This window comes from Macaca nemestrina, chromosome 18, assembly GCF_043159975.1.
Source record: "Macaca nemestrina isolate mMacNem1 chromosome 18, mMacNem.hap1, whole genome shotgun sequence".
Taxonomy (NCBI): Eukaryota; Metazoa; Chordata; class Mammalia; order Primates; family Cercopithecidae; genus Macaca; species Macaca nemestrina.
In genome coordinates, this window is record NC_092142.1 from 12,060,345 (window position 1) to 12,086,677 (window position 26,333).

At 41.9% G+C, this 26,333-nt stretch overlaps 1 protein-coding gene across 4 annotated transcripts in view; it reads right to left on the bottom strand.

Annotated features, from left to right (window-relative positions):
• LOC105467757 (thioredoxin domain containing 11) overlaps positions 1-26,333 on the bottom strand; it is a 63,673-nt gene that overhangs the window by 20,548 nt on the left and 16,792 nt on the right. For 3 of the 4 annotated variants that reach the window (XM_071084130.1, XM_071084129.1, XM_071084131.1), the window contains 2 exons: positions 21,366-21,459; positions 364-476 (listed from right to left, as the gene is read on the bottom strand). In XM_071084130.1, coding sequence (XP_070940231.1) covers positions 364-476; positions 21,366-21,459 — 207 coding nt within the window. Of the gene's footprint in view, positions 1-363; positions 477-3,557; positions 3,639-21,365; positions 21,460-26,333 lie in introns of all 4 variants that reach the window. The other variant, XM_071084132.1, reaches the window with a different exon arrangement.

The following is a 26,333-nucleotide window of genomic DNA, read 5'->3' on the forward strand; positions in this document are numbered from 1 at the left end:
TAAACAGAGAACATCACTTAGTGGAAGCCTAGCTTCTGAAAACACAGGCTCAGAGTAACAATTCTCCAAGAGAGTAACTCTGTAATTTTATCCAGGAAGAAAAACTTTCAAGTCTGTACCAACATCTAAGAATACAAATAAAGAATTTCTGCACATTAATTTCAAGAGCCCTCTAATGCATGGGTTCTTAATCTGGGGCCTGGGCTCTAGGGTGGGGCTGGAAGAACTCTCCATTCATATATAAAATCATGTGTGCTTTTCTAGAGAGTGTCCATAGATTTTATCCAATTCTCAAAGGAGTCCGTGACCTAAACAAGGTTAAGAACCACTGCGCTAATATAAACGTGATTTCAAAATACTTACAAGTGATGTGTTGAAATGTCTATGTAAATACACACTTCCAGAGTGTACTAAGGATACCAGTTTCGCAAGATGTTTATTTGTGATAACCCCAAATCGTACTGTTCCTAGGTAATCTGAAACAGAAAATTTTCCTTTATTAAAGAAAAGGCCTGTGCCTTAAAACAACCACAAAACCCAACAATCAAGTCTTGAAGCACAAACCCCAGGAGCAAAGCTCCTTCTGGTAACCTAGCCTAGAGAGGGAAGGAAGAGGAGTAGAGGAACCTCTCCCCCTGAAACCGACCTCAGCCTCTCAGATGTCAAGCCTGCTCCTGAGAGGATGTCTCTAACGCCTCTGACAATCACTTGTGTTGAGGAGTCCCCTGTGTCCACCTATGATGGTCTGACTTGTCCCCCTTGATCACAGGCTGAGGCACACTATGTTCTCTGTCTGGACACTTCTTGTGGCTGGTTCCTTCTTATTACTCATCTCAGCTCCTACTTTCTCTGAGAAGCCTTCCCTGACCACCCCACCTAACACCTAATATACAGGGGACAGAGTTTACAAAGGGAAACTGGGCTCCCGACCCATTCAGGTACTCTCTTTACCGTTACCCTATTTTTGATAGCACTTATTAACATTTGCATAATCTCACTCATTTATTTAGATTTCCTTTGGTCCAATGTCCTCTTTTTTTTTTTGAGATGGAGTCTCGCTCTGTGGCCCAGGTTGGAGTGCAGTGGTGCGATCTCGGCTCACTGCAACCACTGTCTCGTGGGCTCAAGCAATTCTCCTGCCTCGGCCTCCCGAGTAGCTGCAATTACAGGCATGCACCACCATACTCAGCTAATTTTTGTATTTTTAGTAGAGACGGGGTTTCACCATGTTGGCCAGGCTGGTCTCGAACTCCTGACCGCAAGTGATCTGCCCGCCTCTACCTCCCAAAGTGCCAGAATTACAGGTGTGAGCCACCATGCTCGGCCCAATTTCCTCTTCTGACGGTAATTTCTGTGAAATTAGAGACTTTGTTTCATGCTAGTATCCCAGGACCTACAGAAGTGCCGGGATGTATAGTTAAGAGATCAAAAAATATTTATTAAATGAACAAATCTAGCATATATAAAGTCTTATACACATCAACAAGAAAAGAAAAATTGTTAAAATGGGCAAACCACAGAAAAGGAAATGTGTATACATGGCTAATAATTACTGGAAATAAACTCAACATCACTATCCCGAAAGAAAGCAAATTAAAACAAAAGACTATTTTTGACCCTCAAATTGCCCAGAATTTAAGACATAGGAAACATCAGGTATTGAACAGTAGAGAAATGAGTATTTGATGTGATGCTGGTGGAAAATTGCAAAACAGCACAGCCACTCAGGAGAGCAGCTGCTGTACTGACTAGAATAAGAATGGACACAGCTGGGATTTCCACTGCTGAGCATCCACATGTGTGTTGGAGCCACACGCAAGGACATTCACCAAGAAACACTCTGCAAATGTTAAAAACAATGAGGCAGGACTATACAGCAGAAACAGAAGCTGAAAAAGTTACAGTAGAACTTTGATGTTAACCAAAAAAAAAAAAAAAGAAAAAAGAACTCACACTTATAAATTAGTTTATATATATTTCCCCTCCTACGGGCACATATGTTTAGAAATGTACAAAGAATCTAAAAGGATAATAAAACTGGTCTGATGCTGGAGAACAAACATCAACAGGGACCTTATCCTTATGTGTGAAGCTTTCATTTTTTTTCATGGAGTATAATATTTGTGTGATTATAAAGTATTTGGTGTTAAAGGAGGGTGAATAAGATACTGCAGAAAAAGGTACATTCTTTCCTATCCCCTATTGCTTTATTAGCACATGCTAAATAAAACATCAGTTAAACTTTAGGCCAGGTGCAGTGGCTCATGCCCTTAATCCCAGCACTTTGGGAGGCCGAGGTGGGAGGACTGCCTGAGCTCAGAAGTTTAAGACCAGTCTGGCCAACACGGTGAAACCCTGTCTCTACTAAAAATATAAAAATTAGCTGGGTGTGTTGTGGTGGGCACCTGTAATCCCAGCTACTTGGGAGGCTGAGGCATGAGAATCATGTGAACCCAGGAGGCAGAGGTTGCTGTGAGCTAAGATCCCAAGATCATGCCACTGCATTCCAGCCTGGGTGACAGAGTGAGACTCTGTCTCCAAAATAAATAAATAAGTAACCTTTAAAAAAAAATCAGTTAAACTTCAAATGTTACCAAATTATATACAGGTAGCTAAGATATAAAAATATTGAGGTGCTAAACCCATAAAGTTTCTAGTTTTATCCCACGACCCCACCTTTCAGTGGTGTGGTTCTCTCTCCCTCAGGTAAGGAGTGGCTGACAAGGATGAGGTGGGAGTGAATATGTCCCTACTGCCAGAGTCAATAATTTTTCATACAAACCTGATGAGTTTAAAATGGCACAAAACAAAAGAAATACAGGACAAATAAGCCAGAAATTAAACAGACTGATTACTTATGGGGTGGCTGGGGAAAAGGGGAATGGGAACGGGAAAGCAGGGCTGAGGAGGCCTGGCACTGAGTAGGTCTTTTTGTATCTGACTCCTAGGGCCACAGTGATGTATCACACACCGTTCACACACTCCAAAATTAAACTATTAGTTAAAACCAAGCAAGATGTGGCAAACCCAAAGTGGAATACAGCATGTACAAATAACCCTAACTATTGCAAACGGGTAAGACTATGGTGAATGGGATAGGAAGAAAGAACTAACCTAAGTAACTGGAAAACAGTATCTTGACTGGATGCTGTAAAACTAAAGGCAAAAAGAATTGTACATAAATGCTGTAAATCTGGTAGTAAATGTGTTTCTTAAGGAGGTATAAGTTAGCAATTCTGAAACTACGAACTTATTTACTTCTTTGTAGTAAATACATTATAGATAATTATAGCCAGGACTCTCACTGTCGCAGTAAGAAGTTATATATTAATAAGAGAAGGCTAAAATAAACTCTGTAATGTTAAATTGAAATCAGAGAGAATGAATATAAACTTATGGTTTTTGATACATACACACACACACACACACACACAGGGAGAGAGAGAGGATGGATAGAGAAATACAGATATATGCATATGTGTGGATATAATACACTTCCTAGTTCTATCTACTGAGAAGACCTAGAAGTAATGACATCCTGATACCAAAGAGCATACCTAGCATGTAGATCTTGGTTTCTAAATGCCATTCTCCAGTAAAAGAAACCAGGGCCCTTGGAGAAGAGGTTGATTCCAGAGCTGGGGCGAAGAAAGTACAAGATAAGCCTGAAATACCTTGTATCAGAAGTAAAGAAGTGGGCCGCGCATGGTGGCTCACACCTGTAATCCCAGCACTTTGAGAGGCCAAGGCGGGCGAATCACCTGAGGTCACGAGCTCGAGACCAGCCTGGCCAACATAGTGAAACCCCATCTCTACTAAAAATACAAAAATTACCCTGGCATGGTGGCACACGCCTGTAATTCCAGCTATCTGCGAGGCTGAGGCAGCAGAACCGCTTGAACCAAGAAGGTGCAGGTTGCAGTGAGCCGAGATTTCGCCATTGCACTCCAGCTTGGGCGACAAGAGTGAAACTCCGTCTCAAAAAAATAAATAAATGAAGTTAAGAAGTGCTCATAAAAGGATGGGGGTTTGTCCAAAGGACCCAGGAGCCAAGCGGAAGCCCTCCTAGTAGCCAAAGCTGGAACAATTTGAGCAACAAAATAAACAATGACAGTACACAGAATAAGATAAATACCCATGACTCCATAATAATATTAATGAGAACAGTCAGCTCTTCTTTATGGGAGAATTCCACTAATAATGAAAAATGAATGAAGGAAACAGAAAATAACCATTTGAACACCAGAGTAATTGCTGCAGGCAAGATCCACCGATGGCGGCTAAAATTCCTGAGCAAAAGTTTGAGGATATATTTACATAGTAACAAATGATCTTCCCCCAAGGTATTTATTTACTAATTACAAAGGAAGAGATAGTAACTTTTCAGTGGAGAAACACAGCAGACACTACTTTAACCAAATGATCACAGTTAATGTGACCAGTAGGAGACACACTGACATCCTATGAACCCCCTGATAAGAAGTGCTGAGAAGGACCTATTTCTATGGTATTGCTGTCAAAAGACATGACCTATTCCAGTAACAAGAAAACAGACAAAATTGAGTGATTTTCTACAAAATGCCTGAGAAGTATCTTCAGAAGTGTCAAGGTTATAAAGGACAAGGAAAGACAGAGGATTTGTCATAGGCTGAAGGAAACAGAAAAAACCAACTCGTTGCGATATGGGATCCCAGACTGGATCCTGAAACAAAAACAGGCACTAGTGGAAACACTCAGACAATTCAAATGAGGTCTGCAATTTAGTGAATAGGACTGTACCAATGTTAATTTCTTTTTCTTTTCTTTTTCTTTCTTTCTTTCTTTTTTTTTTTTTTTTGGAGAGACAGATTCTTGCTCTGTCACCCAGGCTGGAGTGCAGTGGTGCATCTCGGCTCACTGCAACCTTAAGTGATTCTCCTGCCTCAGCCTCCCGAGTAGCTGGGATTACAGCCATGCACCCCCACATCTGGCTAATTTTTCTGTATTTTTAGTAGATAAGGGTTTCACCATGTTGGCCAGGATGGTCTCGAACTCCTGACCTCAAGCGGTCCACCTGGCCTCAGCCTCCTAAAGTGCTGGGATTACAGGTGTGAGCCACCACGCCCAACACTAATATTAATTTCTTATTTTGTACAAAACCACCTAACAATTGGTTATGTAAGATCTTAACAATGGGGGAAACTGGCTAAAGGCAGGTAATTATGGAACTCCCTGTTCTATTTTTGCATCTTTTCTCTAAGTATAGAATTAGTTAAAGATTTTTAAGAACTTTGTTTAAAGGGCATGGCATATAAGTCCAGATCCCAAAGCTGTCAGAAGAAACAGACCAAAGAGAGGATGTGAATTAGCAGGACCAAAACACCACTCTCTCAGAGGCAACTGATCTTGGCGGACAGTCACAGTTAAAAGAAGAGAAGGAAAAGCAGCCAGTGAGGAAATTCATTTGATAGCCTGCCAAAGTCACCATCGCAATTTATTAGAGCAGAGGAACAAGAAGTGACAGCCTGACCCCAAAGTTAAAAGGGGCCATTCAAAAACCTGTTTAAATGCATTAATAAGAATGGACAGTCTGCCCACACAGAACAAATTCTAACATGCTCAAACATATTACAATTTCAAAACTGCATTTTTCACACATAGAGAAATTTACAAAAATCACACTTCTATTTAAGTTCTAGCATATGGTGGAAAACTTGCTGGAAGAAGCAGCTTAAATTTGCAGTCTCACGTGAACAAAGAATACTTAGATTAGCAGAGGAAGTTTATAGCGTAAAGATGACACAAAAAAACAGCATGTCACATCTCCTTATCCAGAGTGTTCTCTGATAAGCAGAGCTCCAGGGCTTTCTACCACAGAGGTCTTAATCATTTATAAAATGAATTCTTTTGTGTTTTCAATATTTTAATTAAGAACCTGGAATCTGTTGGACAATTAAAAATAAACTAAGACTCATACTCTCCCCTCCTCTACCCAAAAAGCTCTAACAACTGCAGTATCCCATTCGATTAAAAAAAAATTCTCCATTAGCCTGGTAATTGGCCAGTTCAAGATCTGTGTTAACCACACAGTGACAACTGGTGTCAATGATCACTGCAAGACGTAATGAGATCTTGAAGAAACATCTGGGTAAAAGAATTAGTTACTAAGCAGTTTCCACAGCTGCTCAAGCAGGTGGCTAAGAAGGTCAAGGTGACCACAGCATGTCTCTTGGCACCACTAACTTCTCAGGGAGGGAGGGTGCTCCTTTGCTGCTTGCTACAGAGGGTACTGAGCCCTGGGCCCCGTGATCATCGGCTACAAGGCCGTGCACACAGGCACCATCTAGACCCATCACAGCACATCTCCCATGGGCATGGGCTGGGGAACCAGCACTATTATGTTGATGCTAATACTGTTTGCTGTGTTTTGAGTAGAAACAGTCTTGTGCTTTGATCCATCAAATCTTGAGTACTTGTGGCAGGCAGGCAGGTTTACTCCTGGTTATCTCTTGTGAGTGGGATTCTTCTCTGCCCCTAACAGAATGCTCCCCTCTTACTTCCCACACCCTCCCCAGGTATAGCGTTGGCTGCCCTTCTCGTGCCTCCCATGCATCGCTGTCACCATTCACCTCATGGCAGCTACCAAGGTTGCCCTGAAAGACCTGAAACTCCATCTGGTTTCCACTCACATTCATCTGGCTCACTCTCCTCTAGTTTGGATAGCTTTTTGGTTTTGGACAATGTTTTAATACACAACTACAGCTGACCCTTGAACAACATGGGTTTGAACCGCATGGGTCCACTTACATGCAGATTTTTTTTTAATCAAACACAGATCCAAAATACAATATTTGCAGAATTTAAAACCCACCTATATGGAGAGCCACTTTTCATACATGCAGGTTCTGAAGGGCCAACTGTGGGACTCGAGTATGCAAATTCTGGTATATTTGGGGATCTTAGAACTAATCCCCAATCTATAACAAGGGACAACTGTGTTTTAGTTTAGTATCATATGACTTAAATTTAATTTTAAATATTAAAATGTCAGTTTAGGGCTGGACATGGTAGCTCACGCCTGTAATCCCAGCACTTTGGGAGGCCGAGGTGGGTGGATCAACTGAGGTCAGGAGTTCGAGACCAGCCTGGCCAACCTGGTGAAATCCCACCTCTACTCAAAATTAGCCAGGCTTAGTGGCAGGCGCCTGTAGTCCTAGCTATTCGGGAGGCTGAGGCAGGAGAATCACTTTAATGTGGGAGGTGGAAAAAAAAAATTCATCATTTTTATACTGATTATATGTTGAAATAATTTGGATACACTGGGTTAAATATTAATTTCACCTGTTTCTTTGATTTGCCCCCCCCCCCCGACCTTTTTTTTTTTTTTTTTTTAAGGACAGTGTCATTTTGTCACCTAGCCTGGAGTAAAGTGGCCTGATCTTGGCTCACTGCAACCTCTGCCTCCCAGGTTCAAGCGATTCTCCTGCCTCAGCCTCCTGAGTAGCTGAGATTGCAGGTGTGCGCCACCACGCCCAGCTAATTTCTGTATTGTTAGTAGAGACAGAGTTTCACCATGTTGGCCAGGCTGGTCTCGAACTCCTGACCTCAAGTGATCTGCCTACCTCAGCCTCCCAAAGTGCTGGGATTACAGACCTGAGCCACTGCACCCAGACTCACCTATTTCTTTTTAATTTTTAGTGAAGCTACTAGAAAATTTTAAATTAGGCTGGGAATGGTAGATCACATCTATAATCTCAACAGTTTTGAGAGGTTGAGGCAGGAGGATCACTTGAGGCCAGAAGTCCAAGACCAGCCTGGGCAAGAGAGTGAGACCCTAGCTCTAAAAAAATTTTTAAAAATTAGCTGAGCGTGATGATGTAAGCCTATAGTCCTAGCTACTCAGGAGGCTGATGCAGGAGGACTGCTTGAGCCCAGGAGGTCGAGGCTGCAGTGAGTTATAATTGCACCACTGCACTCCAGCCTGGACAACAATGTGAGACCCTGTCTCAAAAAACAAAATTAAAAAAAGAAAATTTTAAATTAGCTATATGGTTCATATTGTATTTCCACTGGATTATGCCAGAGTGGTAATGATGAAAAAGCAAGATTCATGTATCTCAGGAAGAAAATTAGGCTGAGATGATAAATCCAGCAGCCAGCAAGTCTTAGTAATTGGCACTTATCTGGTAAGATCACATGAGACAATGTTTCTTGAATTTTTTTCATGAAAATCCCTCCAACAGCAAATAATAATTATCTTTAAGAACGTGTCCCCTTTTCTTCAAAAAGGAAAAAGTGGGGCTCTAGACCTATGACTCTAGCCCGAGCTTCTGAAGTTAATTCTCTCTCAGAGGCCTACAGTAAATAGCACTTGGTGTACTACAAAGTACCCAAGGATACACTGAAAGAACAGACAGAAACTACAGATCTGAACAATGTGGAATTCCTTACATTAGGGAATGTCATCTGCTATCATGGAGACTTCTGTGTGAGCTCACCTCTAAGGCATCATGGAACAAAATGGACTATCAGGTCAAGAAAAATGCTCATAACGGTAACTGCTAACAAACCAACATACACTTCAAAACAAAATACCACTGGATTAAGTCACACGGCATTTAATCAGCATGGCTAAGAAGTCACTTACTCCATGGGGAAATTCTTCTCATTTCTTTAAACTGGAAAACAGTGATATCCCAAAAGGCAAACCTGTATCATGCTACCTTCCATCTGTTGGGAAACAACTCTCATTTTAGTCTGTTAATTTTAACTTCTACTTTCCCACTCTTCTTTCCAAAGTCAGAATAAGGAGAACAATAGGATTATTTTAAAATGGATTAAAATAACCCCTCTAATTTTAATCTTTACAGAGTGATTCACTTTTCAAGTTCTTCATAACCATTTACTAGACAGTGATGTCATACATTTCCAATAAAGTGTCCATTAAAACGAAAAAACCTTCAAAGAAATGTAACATTACAGAAATGCTTGTTTTCAATGTAGAAACTATCATTACTTGGATTTTCCCCCTAGAAATGAGACAGTGAAATGTGCATAGTTTCAAAATTCTTAATATAAAGCACAAAGCAATTATCTAGAAAAAAAAAATCTGGCATTTGGACATCACAGACACACTGTGGTGTTTGCCAAGATATTACTAAACTAACATGTAACTTATAAGCTGTAATTCTTTTTTTTTCTCTTTTTTTTTTTTTTTGAGATGGAGTCTCGTACTGTCCCCCAGGCTGGAGTACAATGGCGTGATCTCGGCTCACTGCAACCTCTGCCTCCCAGGTTCAAGTAATTCTCCTGCTTCAGCCTCCCAAGTAGCTGAAATTACAGGTGTCCACCACCACGCCCAGCTAATTTTTTGTATTTTTAGTAGAGATGAGGTTTCACTATATTGGTCAGGCTGGTCTCGAACTCCTGACCTTGTGATCTGCCCGCTTCAGCCTCCCAAAGTGCTGGGATTACAAGAGTGAGCCACCGCGCCTGACAGCTGTGATTCTTTTTGTGTGTGAGCTAGGCAGGAAGGAAAGAGAAATGCAGTTCCAAATACATGATTTTAGGAGGGAATAAACTATAGTACTAAATACGCATTGTTACATATACTTAACCTGACAGTAAAATAAACACCCTCACATCAGCTGTTCTCATTTAGTAAGTCTAAAGAACCATATTAAAATGATCAATTCAGGCTGGGCACAGTGGCTCACACCACCACAGTGAAACCCCGACTCTACCGCAAGTACAAACATTAGACAGACGTGGTGGCGCATGCCTGTAATCCCAGCTACTCGGGAGGCTGAGGCAGGAGAATCGCTTGAACCTGGGAGGCGGAGACTGCAGTGAGCCATGATCACACCACTGCACTCTAGACTCAGTGACAGAGCGAGACTCCATCTCAAAAGAAAAAAATAAAATAAAATAAAAAACAAAATGATCAATTGAAAAACTTCCCTTGTATGCACCTCAATAAAATTTTTTTATTTTTTGGTAGCCCTCAGGGGAAGGAAGGACTCTGCAAACTAAATATATCCACTGAGAAACCTCCTCCACCCCATTTCAGGCTGTTCTTAAGGTTTAACACAGGAGTCAGCTAGATGAGGTCTGTCACATGTTCTCTTTTTCCCCTCAAACAATGCTTTAAAAATGTAAAAAACATTCTTAGCTCCCAGGCCTACAAAAATAGGCCAAGGGCCATTGCTTTTTCAAGATGATGTGTCCCTTACAGATAACTAGGGCAAAGCTCCCTTATTTTACAGATGGGAAACCTGAAACCTGAAGGCCAGTGAGAAAAGGCCGCTGGGCCATGATTACACCAGGATACTTGCTATTAAAATGACTACAGGGCCAGGCGCAGTGGCTCATGCCTGTAATCCCAGCACTTTGGAAGGCCAAGGTGGGTGGACTGCTTGAGCCCAGGAATTCAAGAGCAGCCAAGGCAACATGGCAAAACCTCATCTCTACAAAAATTAGCTGAGTGTGATGGCGTGAGCCTGCAGGAAGATCACCTGAGCCTGGGAAGTTGGAAGCTGTAATGAGTCATGACTGTGCCACTGCACTCTAGCTTGGGCAACAGAGTGAGACCCTGTCGAATAAATAAATAAACATTAAATAAAATAAAACGACTTCAGGACTCATTGGCCCCTGCCTATCTATGCTTATTGTTAGGAAGATACCACTAAAGTCCAGGGAAAACTAGAAACCAAGACAGGCTGCTAAGCAGAAGACACAGCCTATTTGTCTATTAGTGCAACAGGAGCTCCAAGAAAGAAGCTGGGGTAATGAGAATCACAGGACGTCCTGTGTGCCGGACGTCATGCTAGGTAGTCAAGAGTTATCAATCCACAGAACTTCCCCTAGGCCTTGAAAAATTAGGAAGGCAGATGTTAGCCAGGGAAACACATGACATTTAAAGCAGTATCACAGGCAAAGTCAAGAGGGAATCACCGTATCATACCACCTGCTGCACCTCAGTAAAGCAGAGCAGCTGCAGAGAAAACAGAGTAAGGGTGGAGTAAGTGAGCTCTGCACCAGGGTTCTCATCTCAGCTCCTGTATTTACCGGCATGTGACGGTACCGGCTTCCTGTTGCTGCTGTAAAAAATAACGGCAGACACAAATGTATTTTAAAGTTCTGGATGTCAAAAGTCCAATATGAGTCTCACTGGGCTAAAATCAACCCTGGCCTGTTAGCAAGTCATGTTCCTTTGGGAGGCTCTAGGAGAGAATCCATTTCCTTGACTTTTCCAGCTCCAGAGGTCACCCACATCCCTTGGTTTGTGGCCCTTTCCTCCTTCAAAGCCAGTGACAACTGGACTGTCGGTCTCACATTACACTCTGTTATTTTGCCTTCAGTTTTCATTCTTAAGAATCATTCTGATTACACTGAGCCCACCCCAGTAACACAGGATAACCTCAGGGCCAGCTGATGAGCAATCTAATTCTCTTTGCTACCTTAATTCCTCCTTGCCATGTATCTAACCTATTCACAGGTTCTAGTAAGTAAGAAGTGGAGCTTTTTAAGGAGCCCTTACGAGCCCTGCCTACTACACTAACCCTGAGCAAGTTAACAACCTCCTCGAAGCTTCAGTTTCTTCATCTGTGAAACTGGAATAATAAACAGTTCCTACTTCAAAGGGTGACAGTGAAGACTGTCATTCAGGTAAAGTGACTGGCTATGGAAGTGCTCAGTCAAGTATCAGCTTATCTGGTTCAACTGTATATAAAAGGTGGCCAAGGACTAGAACTGGGCCTGTCTGCATGGAGTTGTGTGACTGTAAGTTTCTGACTTTATTATGTGATCCCTAAGATTCTTTTCTAAGATTGTAATGCTTCTGGTTCTTTATCTAGGAGTCTTATCAACTTCCAAATATGAAAAAAACAAACTTGGAGAAATAGGATCAACACCCACACCCATACTCTTTTAAAAGAGGACAAGTTTAAAAGGGTAGAAAATATCACTAAATAATTAGAAAGTTAAGGTGCAATTTTTCAAATACCTGGGATCGAGGAATCAAAATCTCTCTAAATGAACACGAAATTTGGCTCTGAGCTTCCTGAAGCCAAAGCACAAGTGAACACACCTGTTGCTTTCCCCAGCCCCATCAATCTTCCACTCTGCATGTGGTTTCTTCCACCCTTACCTGCAGGCTGACCCTCCCACCCCCAAGCACCCATCTCCACTGAGTCATCTTCCCATCTCCACTGAGTAAGGAAGGCTGTCACAGACCCATCACCAAATTCTCATTGTGAGCAACCCTACTTCTTGGCCACACTGGCTGGTGGGGCTCCTGCTGATGGCAGGAAATGAGGTGCATTCATCATTACAGCTATATCACACACCAGATCCTCAAATGGTTGTTGAATTATTTAATAAGAAATCATAGTTCTGATTCTAACCTCAAGTGCTGGAAGGACCTTTTTTGGCCTTAGTTCTTATTTACAAGACTTAAGAAATAAGTAATGGAGGGCACAGTGGCTCACGCCTTTAACCACAGCACTTTTTGAGGCTGAGGTGGCTGGACTGCTTCAGCCCAGGAGTTCAAGATCAGCCAGGGCAGCATGATGAAACCACGTCTCTACAAAAAAATAGAAAAATTTGGCCAGGCGGGGTGGATGCCGCCTGTAATGCCAGCACTTTGGGAGGCTGACGTGGTCGGATCACCTGAGGTCAGGAGTTCGAAACCAGCCTGACCAACATGGAGACACCCCATTTCTACTAAAAAAAAAAAAAAAAAAAAATTAGTTGGGCGTGATGGCACATGCCTGTAAATCCCAGCTACTCGGGAGGCAGGAGAATCACTTGAACCCAGGAGGCGGAGGTTGCAGTAAGCCAAGATCGTGCCATTGCACTCTAGCCTGGGCAACAAGAGTGAAACTCTGTCTCGGGGGGAAAAAATTGCCAGGCGTGGTGGTGCATGCCTATAGTCCCAGCTCCCTGGGGGGCTGAGGTGGGAGGATCACCTGAGCCTGGGGAGGTTGAGGCTGCAGTGAGCCATGATTGGCACTCCAGCCTGGGCAACAGAGCAAGACTCTGTCTCAAAAAAAAAAAAAAAAAATCATAACGGAAATAAAAGCATCTCCCATAAAATACACAAGGATTCCTTTGCTAAAATAATGGCAACTGACTTAAAAAGTCAGGTTTTTTGTTGTTGTTGTTTGTTTTTGTTTTTTTGACAGAGTTTTGCTCTTGTTGCCCAGGCTGGAGTGCAATGGCATGACTTCAGCTCACCACAACCTCCACCTCCCAGGTTCAAGCGATTCTCCTGTCTCAGCCTCCCGAGCAGCTAGGATTACAGGCATGTGCCACCATTCCCAGATATTTTTGTATTTTTAATAAAGACCAGGTTTCTCCATGTTGGCCAGGTTGGTCTCAAACTCCTGACCTCAGGTGATCCACCCGCCTTGGCCTCCCAAAGTGCTGGGATTACAGGCACGAGCCACAGCGCCCAGCCCAAAGTATGAAATTTTTAATATATTTATTCTAATCTGATTTAGTCAGTACCCAGAAGGGTCTCAATGCAGGCAGATAGTTAGAAAAAGATTCCCCCCATGAGTGGGTATAGTGACAACAAATGAAATTACCCAAGAAAACAAAACGATCCTAGAACCCATTCCACTTGCTGAGAACTGTTAGACTCAATGTCTGGTCCAAAGACCCAAGAGTTAGGCCCAAAAACCTGAGAAAATAAAGCAATCTCCAAGCCAGGCTTGCTTGTCAGTCCCTTGTTTTTCTAATGCCTTTTAAAATGTCACATACAGAGTAAGAAAACTCCAGCCTTCAGATCTCTCTCTCTCTCTTTTTTTTTTGAGACAGGGTCTCACTTTTGTCACCCGGGCCAGAAAGCAGTGGCATGATCTCAGCTCACTGCAGCCCTGACCTCCTAGGTTCAAGCGATCCTCCCACCTCAGCCCCTACGTACCTGCAACTACAGGCTACTTTTTGTATTTTTTGTAGCGATGGGGTTTCACCACACTGTGAAAGGCGGGTCTCAAACTCCTGAGCTCAAGGGATCCACCTGCCTTAGTCTCACAAAGTGCTAGGATTACAGGTGTGAGCCACCACGCCCCACCAAGATCTCTTGATGCTGTATAAAATTTCACAATCAGACAGAACAGTGCTCCAGAAAAGCTTTCTTCATGCATAAGGTCTTGGAGGAGGGCACTTTTTATGTGTACTGACTCAGTTCCACAAGCAAATCTCAGCAGCATCAGACGCCACCTGGTGGACTACAGGGACACTACGCTGGAATCAAATTTCTTCCTCCATTTAATACATTTCCTCTAAAACACTATTTCACAGAGGGAGTTCCTCAGAAAACTAATGCTACAAGATTTCCTCATCAACTGAGTTTAGGAATTCCCAAAGGTGAAAGAAAGGAGTGGAAACAGTATCTTTAGTTAACAGTTTAGTGTGGCCTGGCGCAGTGGCTCACGCCTGTAATCCCAGCTCTTTGGGAGGATTGCCTGAGCTCAGGAGCTTGAGACCACCCTGGGCAACACAGTGAAACCCCATGTCTACTAAAATACAAAAAAATTAGCCAGGCATAGTAGCGTGTGCCTGTAGTCCCAGCTACTCGGGAAGCTGAGGCAGGAGAATTGCTTGAACCCGGGAGGCGGAGGTTGCAGTGAGCAGAGAACGTGCGTCTCAAAAACAAAACGAAACAAAAAAATTTAGTGCATTTCCAAGATGACATTTAGGTACCATGTGAATTCAATTTGATCTCTACCAAAAAAAAAAAAAATTGTTTTAACTTGCTGATGTGGTGGTGCATACCTGTAGTTCTAGCTACTCAGACTGAGGCAGAAGGATTGCTTGAGCCCAGGAGTTCAAGGTTACAGAGACCACCACTGCATTCCAGCCTGGGCAACAAAGTGAGACCCTGTCTTGGCAAAAAAAAAAAAAAAAAAAAGAACCAGGCAGGGAAATTCCTACACTATGGTCTATGGAGCCTGAAGGGCCGGGCACAAGAAGTGGAGAAAGTGGTGAGAGGGGATCCAAAGTGATGTTTAAAATCCCGTAGCTAAAATCTTTCTCACTTCTCACGTGTCCTTTACCAGTCATTCATTCACCCTCTTAGCTACAACTATGCTCAGGCAGGGTGTGGAGTTCTAGGAGCAATAAAACAAAACTCTGCCATCAAGGTCCTCAGTAAATATTATCTGAACAAATTAGATCCTATTCTGGTGGGAGAGAGATTCAGTCCATTGGACAGGGAGAAAACCATGTGTTACAAACAGAAGCAGGTAGGAGGTGCACAGGAAAGGGGAAGAGAGAGACTGTGCCTGCTGGTCAGTCAATGACATCATTTCTTGTGTGGATGTTTTTACTAGAACAGGTAAAATACTTATCTGAGGTGCTTTCAGCCAGATGGCTTCGTTTCTAATTAAGGTATAAAGACTATTATTTAACTTACACACAAAGTATTTCTTTACTTAATTACTTTACTCACACACAAAGTATTTCACGATTTGACCTTATAAAATAAAGATTTATATACTTACCTCTAATCCTCCCCAAATTTACAGATAAACAAACTCAAACACAGAAAGGTTAAATATTTTGTTTCAAGTTTACAGACCCCACCAGGAGCAGACAAAGGGTAAGGAACAGGCACTCCTGGCTCCCAGCCCACTGTTTTTCTCCCTAAACTGCACTGCAAGCCCTTTTGTAGATCGGATGAAAAACAGGGTCAGAATTTGCTGCAAATCTTCTCTTTTAAAAAAGCCACTGAATTATAGTAGAATATGACAACATTTTACCAGAACACATTTTTACAGCAAATAAATAATCATCAGATTTTTAAAAATGAAGCAAGCAACTTCAGAACATGACCCCTCTACCAAATTTTCTTTTGGCAATAAAGTAGCCTCTCTGCCAAGATCAAATGTAAAAATATTCCAAGAGGAACAGCCTTTGCAGTCCTGGAAAAATAAAAAAGTATAAGAGAGCTGATTTCCTCCAGGCTTTTCAAACATACACAAAGATTGCCAGCTCACAATCATCTAGCACCGTGAAACGATTAAACATTAATGAGAGATATGTAAAACCTACTATAAAAAATTAAAAGGAAGTTTTGAATGAATAATCATGCTGTGAACCTAGAAAAGGAAAGCTAAATGTTATGAACATGTCAATTATCTTCAAGTCAATTTATATATTTAACATAATTTCAACAAAATTCCAGCCAAAGGCAAGGATGGACATAAAAGAATATTCCACAAAACACAAGAACTAGAAGAAGTCCACACTTGACCAAGTAATAAGAATTTACAAAGCAAGAACTTAGATTAAGTTTACTCAGACAAAAACAGGTATCTAGACCAAAATAAATCACAGAAATAGACCCAAATGCATGGAAAAATATGTTCTGTAGTAAAGCAGAAATCATCAAGGTTAGAGAGAAAGGAAACATCATTTTATAAATGAGAGGGGGAAAAAAATCAACTGTGCTCTATATTTTAAGCCAAAGTAAAGCCAGGGAGCATAAAGTGCTAAATAATTTTTAAATTTAAAAAAGAAGAAAATAAACTAATATAGTCATCAGATTTTCAGGAAAAAAGAAAAAAGGAAAACTAACCAGAAGGCTGGGCGCAGTGGCTCATGCCTGTAATCCCAGCACTTTGGGAAGCCTAGGTGGGTGGATCACTTGAGGTCATGAGTTTGAGATCAGCCTGGCCAACATGGCAAAAAACTGTCTCAACTAAAAATACAAAAATTAGGTGGGATGGTGGTGGGTGCCTGTAGTCCTAGCTACTTAGGAGGCTGAGGCATCAGAATCCCTTGAACCTGAGCCGAGGTTGCAGTGAGCTGAGATCACGCCACTGCACTCCAGCCTGGGCAAAAGAGAGAGACTCCAACTCAAAAAAAACAAAAAAAGAAAAGAAAAAAAAAAAAAAAGGCTAACACAATAATGGACAGAAATATGCGCAAGAGTTCCTGTCCACAGCACCTAACAGCTGGGCCAAGGTAAACTGACAGATGAGCACTAAGGCCGAGCCTTGGAGAAAAAAGGAAACAGTTAAAACAACAAGAGAAGGCAGTTACTGTTACAGTGCTGAGGTGGGAAGTGAATTTCCTTTCTTTTACTGTGTAAAAATAGCAAATGTTAGACAAGTTTTGTTAAGTGGGGGGTAAAGGACCACAGAACCTGATCTTACAACCCAAGCCTCGCATGCTGGGGGGCAGGAATAAGCTCTCCTCACAGCACACCCTACAGCCCTGTGATGCTTCAGACGTGGTACACTCACAAATTATTTATGCACTGATGACCAGCTAGCTTCAAAAAACAAATGTAGAACTTGCAAGTGGCCTGGCTATTTCTAAGACAATTAAAAAAAAAATCATTAAGGCAGGGCAAAGGCATGTGCATTGTATAAATGCTTGTGGCCTGCTGAACCAAGGTATCTGCTTTCTACTACAACAGTCTAAACACTTCTTCAGTTCAGCTCTCTATAACTAAATGTTAGATGTGTCAAATGTTTCTCCAGCCTTGATCTGTATACACAATCTAAACGTGACATTGACCTAGAATTTAATTTGAAACTGTATCTTTTTTTTTTTAAGTGTGCATGTGTGTTTCTCCTACCTCCTACTGCACATGTGCTGTTAAGGAAAATACCATTTGACTTCAGGGTAGAAGAAAGGGAAAAAAAACCCCAGATGCCCAAGATAAGATTTACTTTAGGGAATCCTTCATAGTGCACATATTACAGAAAATAATCATTTCCAAATGTGTGAATTTAGCCACAAAAAAATGGGGTGAAAAGGATTAATCAGAATTCATCTCAGCTCCTGCAAACTTCCATATGCAACAGAATTTTACAAGATCCAACTAGAATCACAGGATAGGGAAGAGACGCAGAGAAGGTAAATCAGACCACATTTATTATGAAAACAACTTGCATATAAATTTGTCAAAAAAAAATTTTTTTTTTTGAGACGGAGTCTCGCTCTTGTTGCCCAGGCTGGAGTGCAATGGCACGATCTTGGCTCACCACAACCTCTAACTCCTGGATTCAAGCGATTCTTCTGCCTCATCATCCCAAGTAGCTGAGATTACAGGCATGTACCACCGTGCCTGGTTAATTTTGTATTTTTAGTAGAGACAGGGTTTCTCCATGTTGATTAGGCTGGTCTCGAACTCCTGACCTCAGGTGATCCGCCCATCTCGGCCTCCCAAAGTGCTGGGATTACAGGCGTGAGCCACCGTGCCCGGCCAGGTATAAATTTGTCAAAATTAGTGATTTGACCAAGGAGGTTCATTTTGTACCTTTGAGTAATTTTTAACCATTTATCTCTTTCAATCTTATTTTATTTATCACTATTTACCCTTCTTTTGCTTAAAGAAAGGAGAAAAAAGCTACTGTCTCGTATTAGAAGGGTATTCCTAAAAGGAGCACCATTTTAGAAACCTCTGAATGAAAAAATAATTTAAAATGAGTAATGTATTTCTAATATGGCATAGCAGCACATAATATAAGCCAATCAAATAACAAAACATGCTTCTACGACCTTGAAATGGCCTCTTCAGCTTACAAACTTGAATGCTACCATCACTTTAGTGACTGACTCTAGGTTACCCTTTTATATAATCTTCATTAAGGTCTGTCTTCTTCTGTGAAGGGCTTTATTTAATTTTCCATGAAGATCTTTGAATGCATGCTTCTTAAGCTTATTTAAGTTGGCAGTATTTTGTTTTCAAAGTTCAAACTTTTATTTGCTAAGTCTTCTTAGTCACTTGAAACTGTGCAGCTCAAAGTCTTTCAATTAGATAGACAAACTTATATGACAGCTTGATTTTCTCCCCCTATGTCTCCCAGACAATGTGAATATAGTAGATTCTCTGTGCTTTTAAATAAAACCTTCAAGGTATATATTTATTTATTTATTTTATTTTATTTTATTTTTTTTGAGACGGAGTCTCGCTCTGTCGCCCGGGCTGGAGTGCAGTGGCCGGATCTCAGCTCACTGCAAGCTCCGCCTCCCGGGTTCCCGCCATTCTCCTGCCTCAGCCTCCCGAGTAGCTGGGACTACAGGCGCCCGCCACCACACCCGGCTAGTTTTTTGTAGTTTTTAGTAGAGACGGGGTTTCACTGTGTTAGCCAGGATGGTCTCGATCTCCTGACCTCGTGATCCGCCCGTCTCGGCCTCCCAAAGTGCTGGGATTACAGGCTTGAGCCACCACGCCCAGCCCAAGGTATATATTTAAATGGCCAGTCATATAATTGTATCATATATACTGTTTTAATATTCCAAAAATAAAAATAATAAAAGAATAATTACATATTTTTGGTTGATCTCCTGGGGGAAGATGATAGGGCCATTAATGTGATCACTTGCTTGGCAAAGACTGACTGAGCCCCTGCTTTATGCCAGGCTATACAGAAAGAACTCTAACATGAGGAACATGGTCCCTACCCTCAGAAATCTTACAGTCTAGGGAAAAAGACATTAAATAAATCATCTTGTAACCACACATATAAATGCAATCTGTGTTAAGTGCTACAAAAGAAACAACAGGGTACCCAAGTTAGACTGGGGTAGAGGTTTCAGTTATTTAATTGTGGAAGTGATATTTGAGCTGGGCCCTGACAGGTGGAGAACCGGGACCTAGGGGTGGAGGCACATTCCAGGAAGAAGGACTAGCATGTACAAAGGCCACAGTCCGAGGAAGGAGGAGTGAGTGGATACCAGTTACATGTCCACTGGTCTGGTCTAGGTGTGGGTGAAGGGGCGCAGACTAGAGTGGTAACAAAGGGGATGGAGACAAGCGAGCAGATGAGAATGGATCTGACACAGAACTGACAGGCTGTAGAGTTAGGACTGAGAGAGAGCATAGAACAACATAAAACAATTGGGAGAATATGACCTTTCACTTAAAAACCAGGACACCAAACAATATACAATTCAACTAAGTCCAAAGAAAAATACAGACATGAGAAGCTGGCAGTATCCCACACTATAAAGTGACATGAGTTTTATACCTGGAAAAATACTTCTCAAAAGAAATGCATTGCTAAATTACAACCTATCTAACTGACAGACAAAATAACCACTAAAAATGCTGACAAAAACCTTTAACTATACATACAGAAAAAGATTATGATATAACAAATTTTAAAGTACAAAATATATAATTACAGATACAACGTGAAGTTCTCTCTCTCTATATATATATATATATATATTTTTGTTTTGTTTTGTTTTTAGGTTTTTTTTTTTTTTTGAGACAGAGTCTTGCTCTGTCACTCAGGCTGGAGTGCAATGGTGTGATCTCGGCTCACTGCAACCTCCGCCTCCCGGATTCAAGGGATTCTCCTGCCTCAGCCTCCTAAGTAGCTGGGACTACAGGTGTGTGCCACCACGCCTAGCTAATTTTTGTATTTTTAGTAGAGACAGGGTTTTGTCATGTTGGCCAGGCTGTTCTCGAACCCCTGACCTCAGGTGATCCGCCCGCCTTGGCCTTCCAAAGTGCTGGGATTACAGGTGTGAGCCACTGCACCCAGCATATAGAAATATAAATATAAATAAACAAATATATATATATATATATATATTTTTTTTGAGACAGGATATTACTCTGTTCCCCAGGTTGCAGTACAGTGGCACGATCTTGGCTCACTGCAACCTCTGCCTCCTGGGTTGAAGCGATTCTCCCACCTCAGCCTCCTGAGTAGCTGGGATTACAGGTGTGCACCACCACACCTGCCTAATTTTTGTATTCTTTGGAGAGATGGGGTTTTGTCATGTTGGCCAGGCTGGTCTCAATCTCCTGGACTCAAGCAATCCACCTGCCTCAGCCTCCCAAAGTGCTGGGACTACAAGCATGAGCCACTGCACCCAGCCTCAAGCTATATTATTAGAAAGCTAAACATTTGAGAGACTATATGTGAAATAGAACAGTATTTCCTGTTTGCTAATGATGGAACATTAAACAATGTAATTATTAAAAATACAGTGACGGCCAAGCGCAGTGGCTCATGTCTGTAATCCCAGCATTTTGGGAACCAAGGCAGGTGGATCACCTGAGGTCAGGAGTCCGAGACCAGCCTGGCCAACATGGTAAAACCCCAAATCTACTGAAAATACAAAAATTAGCCAGGCATGGTGGCAGGTGCCTGTAGTTCCAGCTACTCAGGAGTCTGAGGCAGGAGAATCACTTGAACCCGGGACACAGATTCCAGTGAGCCAAGATCATGCCACTGCACTGCAGCCTGGGCGACAGAGTAAGACTCCATCTAAAAATAAATAAAATAAATAAAAATACATTGAGAAAAGGAATCAAGCAAAGTAGAATATATATTAATAATAATACATGGAAAAGATGTAAATATCAATTCTACTGAAGTACCAATGTCTTAATATGAATCATTTTTTACCTTTCTTTAATGAATGTAATGCTGAGGTGAAGAAGGTCAAATAACCAGGAGGCTGGGGTGAGCCGCTGAACTCAAAGTATCCGAGTACTCCAGGCTGCAGGAAAAAGCAGAATTAGGTAAGTGAGGCACTGTCAGCCACAGTGTAATGGAGGATATTTTAAAGCAAGAAAGACATATTATAATTTGACAATTAATGCATCTTGTTGCATTTCCTTTTTTCAAAAAGCCTAAGCACATGAGAAAAATTTCAGGTTGGGGTTGAACATCCCCTCCATTTAAACAACAAACAGGGTAAGGGATGGAGTTGCAGCAGCTTTGACAGGATTGCACAGTGGTCATTCAGGGGCATTCAAAGCTGAAACTTCCTTCTGTCCCCACGAGTAGGTCTTTCCACACCTGTTGACAGTACAATTCTCCCAGACTCAAAACTTCATCAGTAAGTTATGTCCTCAATCGCTTTTAACAACTCCAGACAAGCAGTGGCAATAATTTTCTTTTAACCTTTCTTAAGTTTCTTCTTGAATTGCTTTCTCTCATTGACTCCAAACATACCTTCACACTTTGCTGGAAATCAGGGTTAATCTTCACCTGTAATCAAGCCCCTTCAATGGGAAACAAACCATAGAACCGCCCCCCTCAAAACCCAGCATTCCACAGTGGCAACTCTCCTTTCCCTCAGGTCTGCAGAGGACCTACCTCCAGCCCTCTGGGCTCCTTCACCCTACATACTCATTTCCACCTGCTCATTCCATTCCTCTAAGCTGGGCGTAGAACTCTCCTTCATTCTGCCAAACCAATTAACTGTCCCCTACCAGATACATTCTGCCTTCCTGTTTACAATCACTCTTCCTTCTTTGAAGGCCCTATGGCACTCATTCAGTCAGGTTTTGTTCTGTAATAATCGTATCTGCCTTAAAAGTCAAACTGTGAGATCCCTGAGGAAAGAGTGCTGGACTTGGAGTCAGAAGACCTAAGCTCAAGACTGAGATCTAGTGGCTGAAAGAACAGCCTCAGGAGAACCCTTCAATATGAACCCTCAGTTGCCTGATGTGGAAATAGGAACAATTCTTCACAGGGTTAGGCAAAGAGCAAGCCTGATGAACCATAAAGCACTAGGCAAATGAAAAGAATCCTTTTAAGCCCAAAAGCACTTGGCACCACACTGTATATTAGTAAGTCATTGCGGAAGCGAACTTGATCACTGAAACAAAATTGCATCCAAAACTTAGGGTAGAAATTTAATCTGTTGGTAAAATTTAAAATCAGTATGCTATATAAAAGAGGAAACTTCTGGCCGGGCGCGGTGGCTCATGCCCATAATCCCAGCACTCTGGGAGGCCGAGGCAGCACCTGAGGTCGAGAGTTCGAGACCAGCCTGACCAACATGGAAAAACCCTGTCTCTATTACAAATACAAAATTAGCTGGGCGTGGTGGCACATGCCTGTAATCCCAGCTACTAGGGAGGCTGAGGCAGGAAAATCTCTTGAACCTGGGAGGTGGAGGTTGCGGTGGTGAGCTGAGATCGTACCATTGCACTCCAGCCTGGGCAGCAAGAGTGAAACTTTGTCTCAAAAAAAAAAAAAAAAAAAGAGGAAATTTCTGATCTGTAGTGGAATATACTATCTTTCCAATCTAAACCACTTGCTTGTTCTAAGATTCAACTGTAAATGAATCAACTGGTTTTCATTCTGATAGAAACTTAACATCTAGGCTGGGTGCAGTGGCTCACACTTGTAATCCCAGCACTTTGGGAGACCCAGGCGGGAGGATCATTTGAGGTCAGGAGTTCGAGACCAGCCTGGTCAACATGGCGAAACCCCATCTCTATTAAAAAATACAAAAATTAGCCAGGTGTGGTGGTACGTGCCTGTAGTCGCAAATACTCAGGAAGCTGAGGCAAGAGAATCCCTTGAACCCTGGGGGCGGAGGTTGCAGTGAGCTGAGATCATGCCCCTGCACTCCGACCGGTGGGGGACAGAGCAAGACTCCATCTCAAAAAAAAAAAAAAAAAAAAAGAAAAGAAAAAAAAAAAAGAAACAGAGTCTCACTCTGTTGCCCAGGCTCACACCTGTAATCCCAGCACTTTGGGAGGCTGAGGCGGGAGGATCACTTGTGGTCAGTTCAAGACCAGCCTGGCCCTCATGGTGGAACCCCATCTCTATTGAAAATACAAAAATTAGCCAGGCGTGGTGGTGCATGCCTGTAATCCAGCTACTCGAGAGGCTGAGGCACGAGAATTGCTTGAACCAGGGAGGTGGAGGTTGCAGTGAGCCAAGATCGTGCCACTGCATTCCGGCCTGGGCAACAGAGAAAGACTGTTTCAAACAAACAAACACAAAACTATGAACTAAGAGAAACAATGCGCAACATTCAGAGTAGAATTTTACAAACAATATGACAATGTCGGGTACCAGCATTCTACAATTCTGTCAAAATGCTCAAGTTTTCTGTCATCTGGCCATTTTACTTAACTCTCTTCTTCCCCCTAAAAGATTCCTGAGCCTTTCCCCATCCCATTTAAATTTAAAACAATTTTGTTACCAAGCTGTTAGGAATAAATGAATGAATGTATGCTAAATAAGTGTTCTTAAATGGATACAGAAATTCACAAAAAGATTCTTAAAATATTTTGCCTGCAGATAGAAGAGTTTGAAATAATAATACTGTTAGCATTTGGTGAGTAAATTATACGGTACAAGTCAAACGAATCTGTCAAGTGCTTTAAAAAATAAAAAAGAGGCCAGCAGCGCTGGCTCATGCCTGTAATCCCTTCAGATCACTTGAGGCCAGGAGTTTGAGGCCACCCTGGCCAGCCTGGTGAAACCCCGCTCTACTAAAAATACAAAAATTAGCCGAGCATGATAGTGGGTGCCTGTAGTTGCAGCTACTTGGGAGGCTGAGGCAGGAGAATTGCTTGAACCTGGGAGGTGGAGGTTGCAGTGAGCAGAGATCACACCACTGAACTCCAGACTGTGGAACAGAGTGAGACTCTGTCTCAAAAAACCAAATAAATAAATAAGAAAGCAACCACTATTGATGTAGAAGCTACCAATACCAAACACAATGATGTCCAAACAATACTGAAATTAGAGGAGCCACAAAATTAGTCACTGAAAATTAAATTACCATTGCTCAGTCCTATTCCCTTTCCAATCAACTTAACATCCACTGAAATTAAAATGACACTGGCCAGGTGTGGTGGCTTATGTCTGTAATCCCAGGACTTTTGGGGGCTCAGATGGGAGGATCACCTGACCTCAGGAGTTCAAGACCAGACTGGGCAACATGGCAAGATCTCATCTCTACAAAGTAAAAATAAAAATGACACTGGTTCTGTTAGAATACGTTGTTCACAGTAATCGACTTCATTTTCCTCTCTGTATTTAAATTGGCAGGAAGAACATTCGAGGAAGAGGGATTCCACAATTGGAGTAACTGAAGTAAGCAGAATTTCTTTTTTCTTTTTTTGAGACAGAGTCTCTGTCGCCAAGGCTGGAGTGCAGTGGCGCGATCTCGGCTCACTGCAATCTCTGCCTCCCGGATTAAAGCAATTCTCCTGCCTCAGTCTCCCACGTAACTGGGATTACAGGCGCCCGCCACCATGTCCAGCCAATTTTTTGTATTTTTAGTAGAGACGGGGTTTCACCATGTTGGCCAGGCTGGTCGTGAACTCTGATCTCATCATCTGCTCGCCTCGGCCTCCCAAATCGCTGGGATTACAGGCGTGAGCCATGGGGCCCGGTAGAATTTCTTAACATGGTTTGCAAGGAAATGACATAGAGCTCTTAATCTCCCTTTATGGGATCTCCTGGCAAGTTTATTTCAGTTTTTTAGCTACATTCATCATTTATAAGGTACATATTGTAGTGCTTACCTGGATAGAAAATTCTAGACCCTATCCTGCCTCAATATTGTGACTATCATACACAGAATAATCCCAGTTCTGCAGAATAAATGTGAATGACCCAATTAATAACAGGAAAGGGCAAAACTCTGCTGCTTAAGAGCCATGGCATCATCCTTTATCCATATTTATTCTTTTAAGTATTCATTTAAAAAAAAAAAGCTACAGCCAAATTAAGGAGCCAATATCTTTAAAATGTTCTATCATGAAAGAAAAAAGTTTCAAAAAATGACATTAAATAGTTAAATGTTTGAAGTTGTAAGCCCTAGGTAGATACTGAAGTTTCAATTCAGGAACCTTAAATATTTCTTTGAGGAAGGAACATGATACACAAGAATTTGGGGAGCCACAAGGCTGGGCTATCATCCAGTCTCCATGTAGGTAAATCACAGCCTCCCTGTACCTTAGCTTCTTAATCTGTTCGAAGGATCTACAATTTCCATCTACCTCACACGGCTGTTTGGAACATTAGAAATAAGCAATTGAAAACTAAAGAGCACTTGACAATGCATAGTTTATGCATTACTTCTTTGCTAATAACAACTAAAGTATTTCAAGGTTTACAAAGTTAAGAATTTTTAGTATTTACCCTTTCATGTCTTTCTACGATGTTGAAGTAAATTAAAGGCAAAACTGTTGTCCTAGAAATTGTTTCTGGGCTCAGAGTCTTGTCTTTGTTTTGTTTTGAGATGGGGTCTCACTCTGTCACCCAGGCTGGAGTGCAGTGGTGCCATCATAGCTCATTGTAACCCCAAACTCCTGGGCTCAAGCAATTCTCCAGCCTCAGCCTCCCAAGGAGCTGGGACTACAGGCATGTGCCACCATGTCTGGCTAATTTTTAACATTTTGTTAGAGAGACAGGGTCTTATTTTGTTGCCCAGGCTGGTCGTGAATTCCTGTTTTCAAGCAATCCTCCCACCTTGGCCTCTCAAAGTGCTGGGATTACAGGTCTGAGGCACATATTTTACGAACATAAAACCGTGGTTGATGATTAGCAATCTGATATTGGTAGGTTTGAGATATCTAAGCCAAATAAAATATTTTCCATTGGTTAAAAACTTCC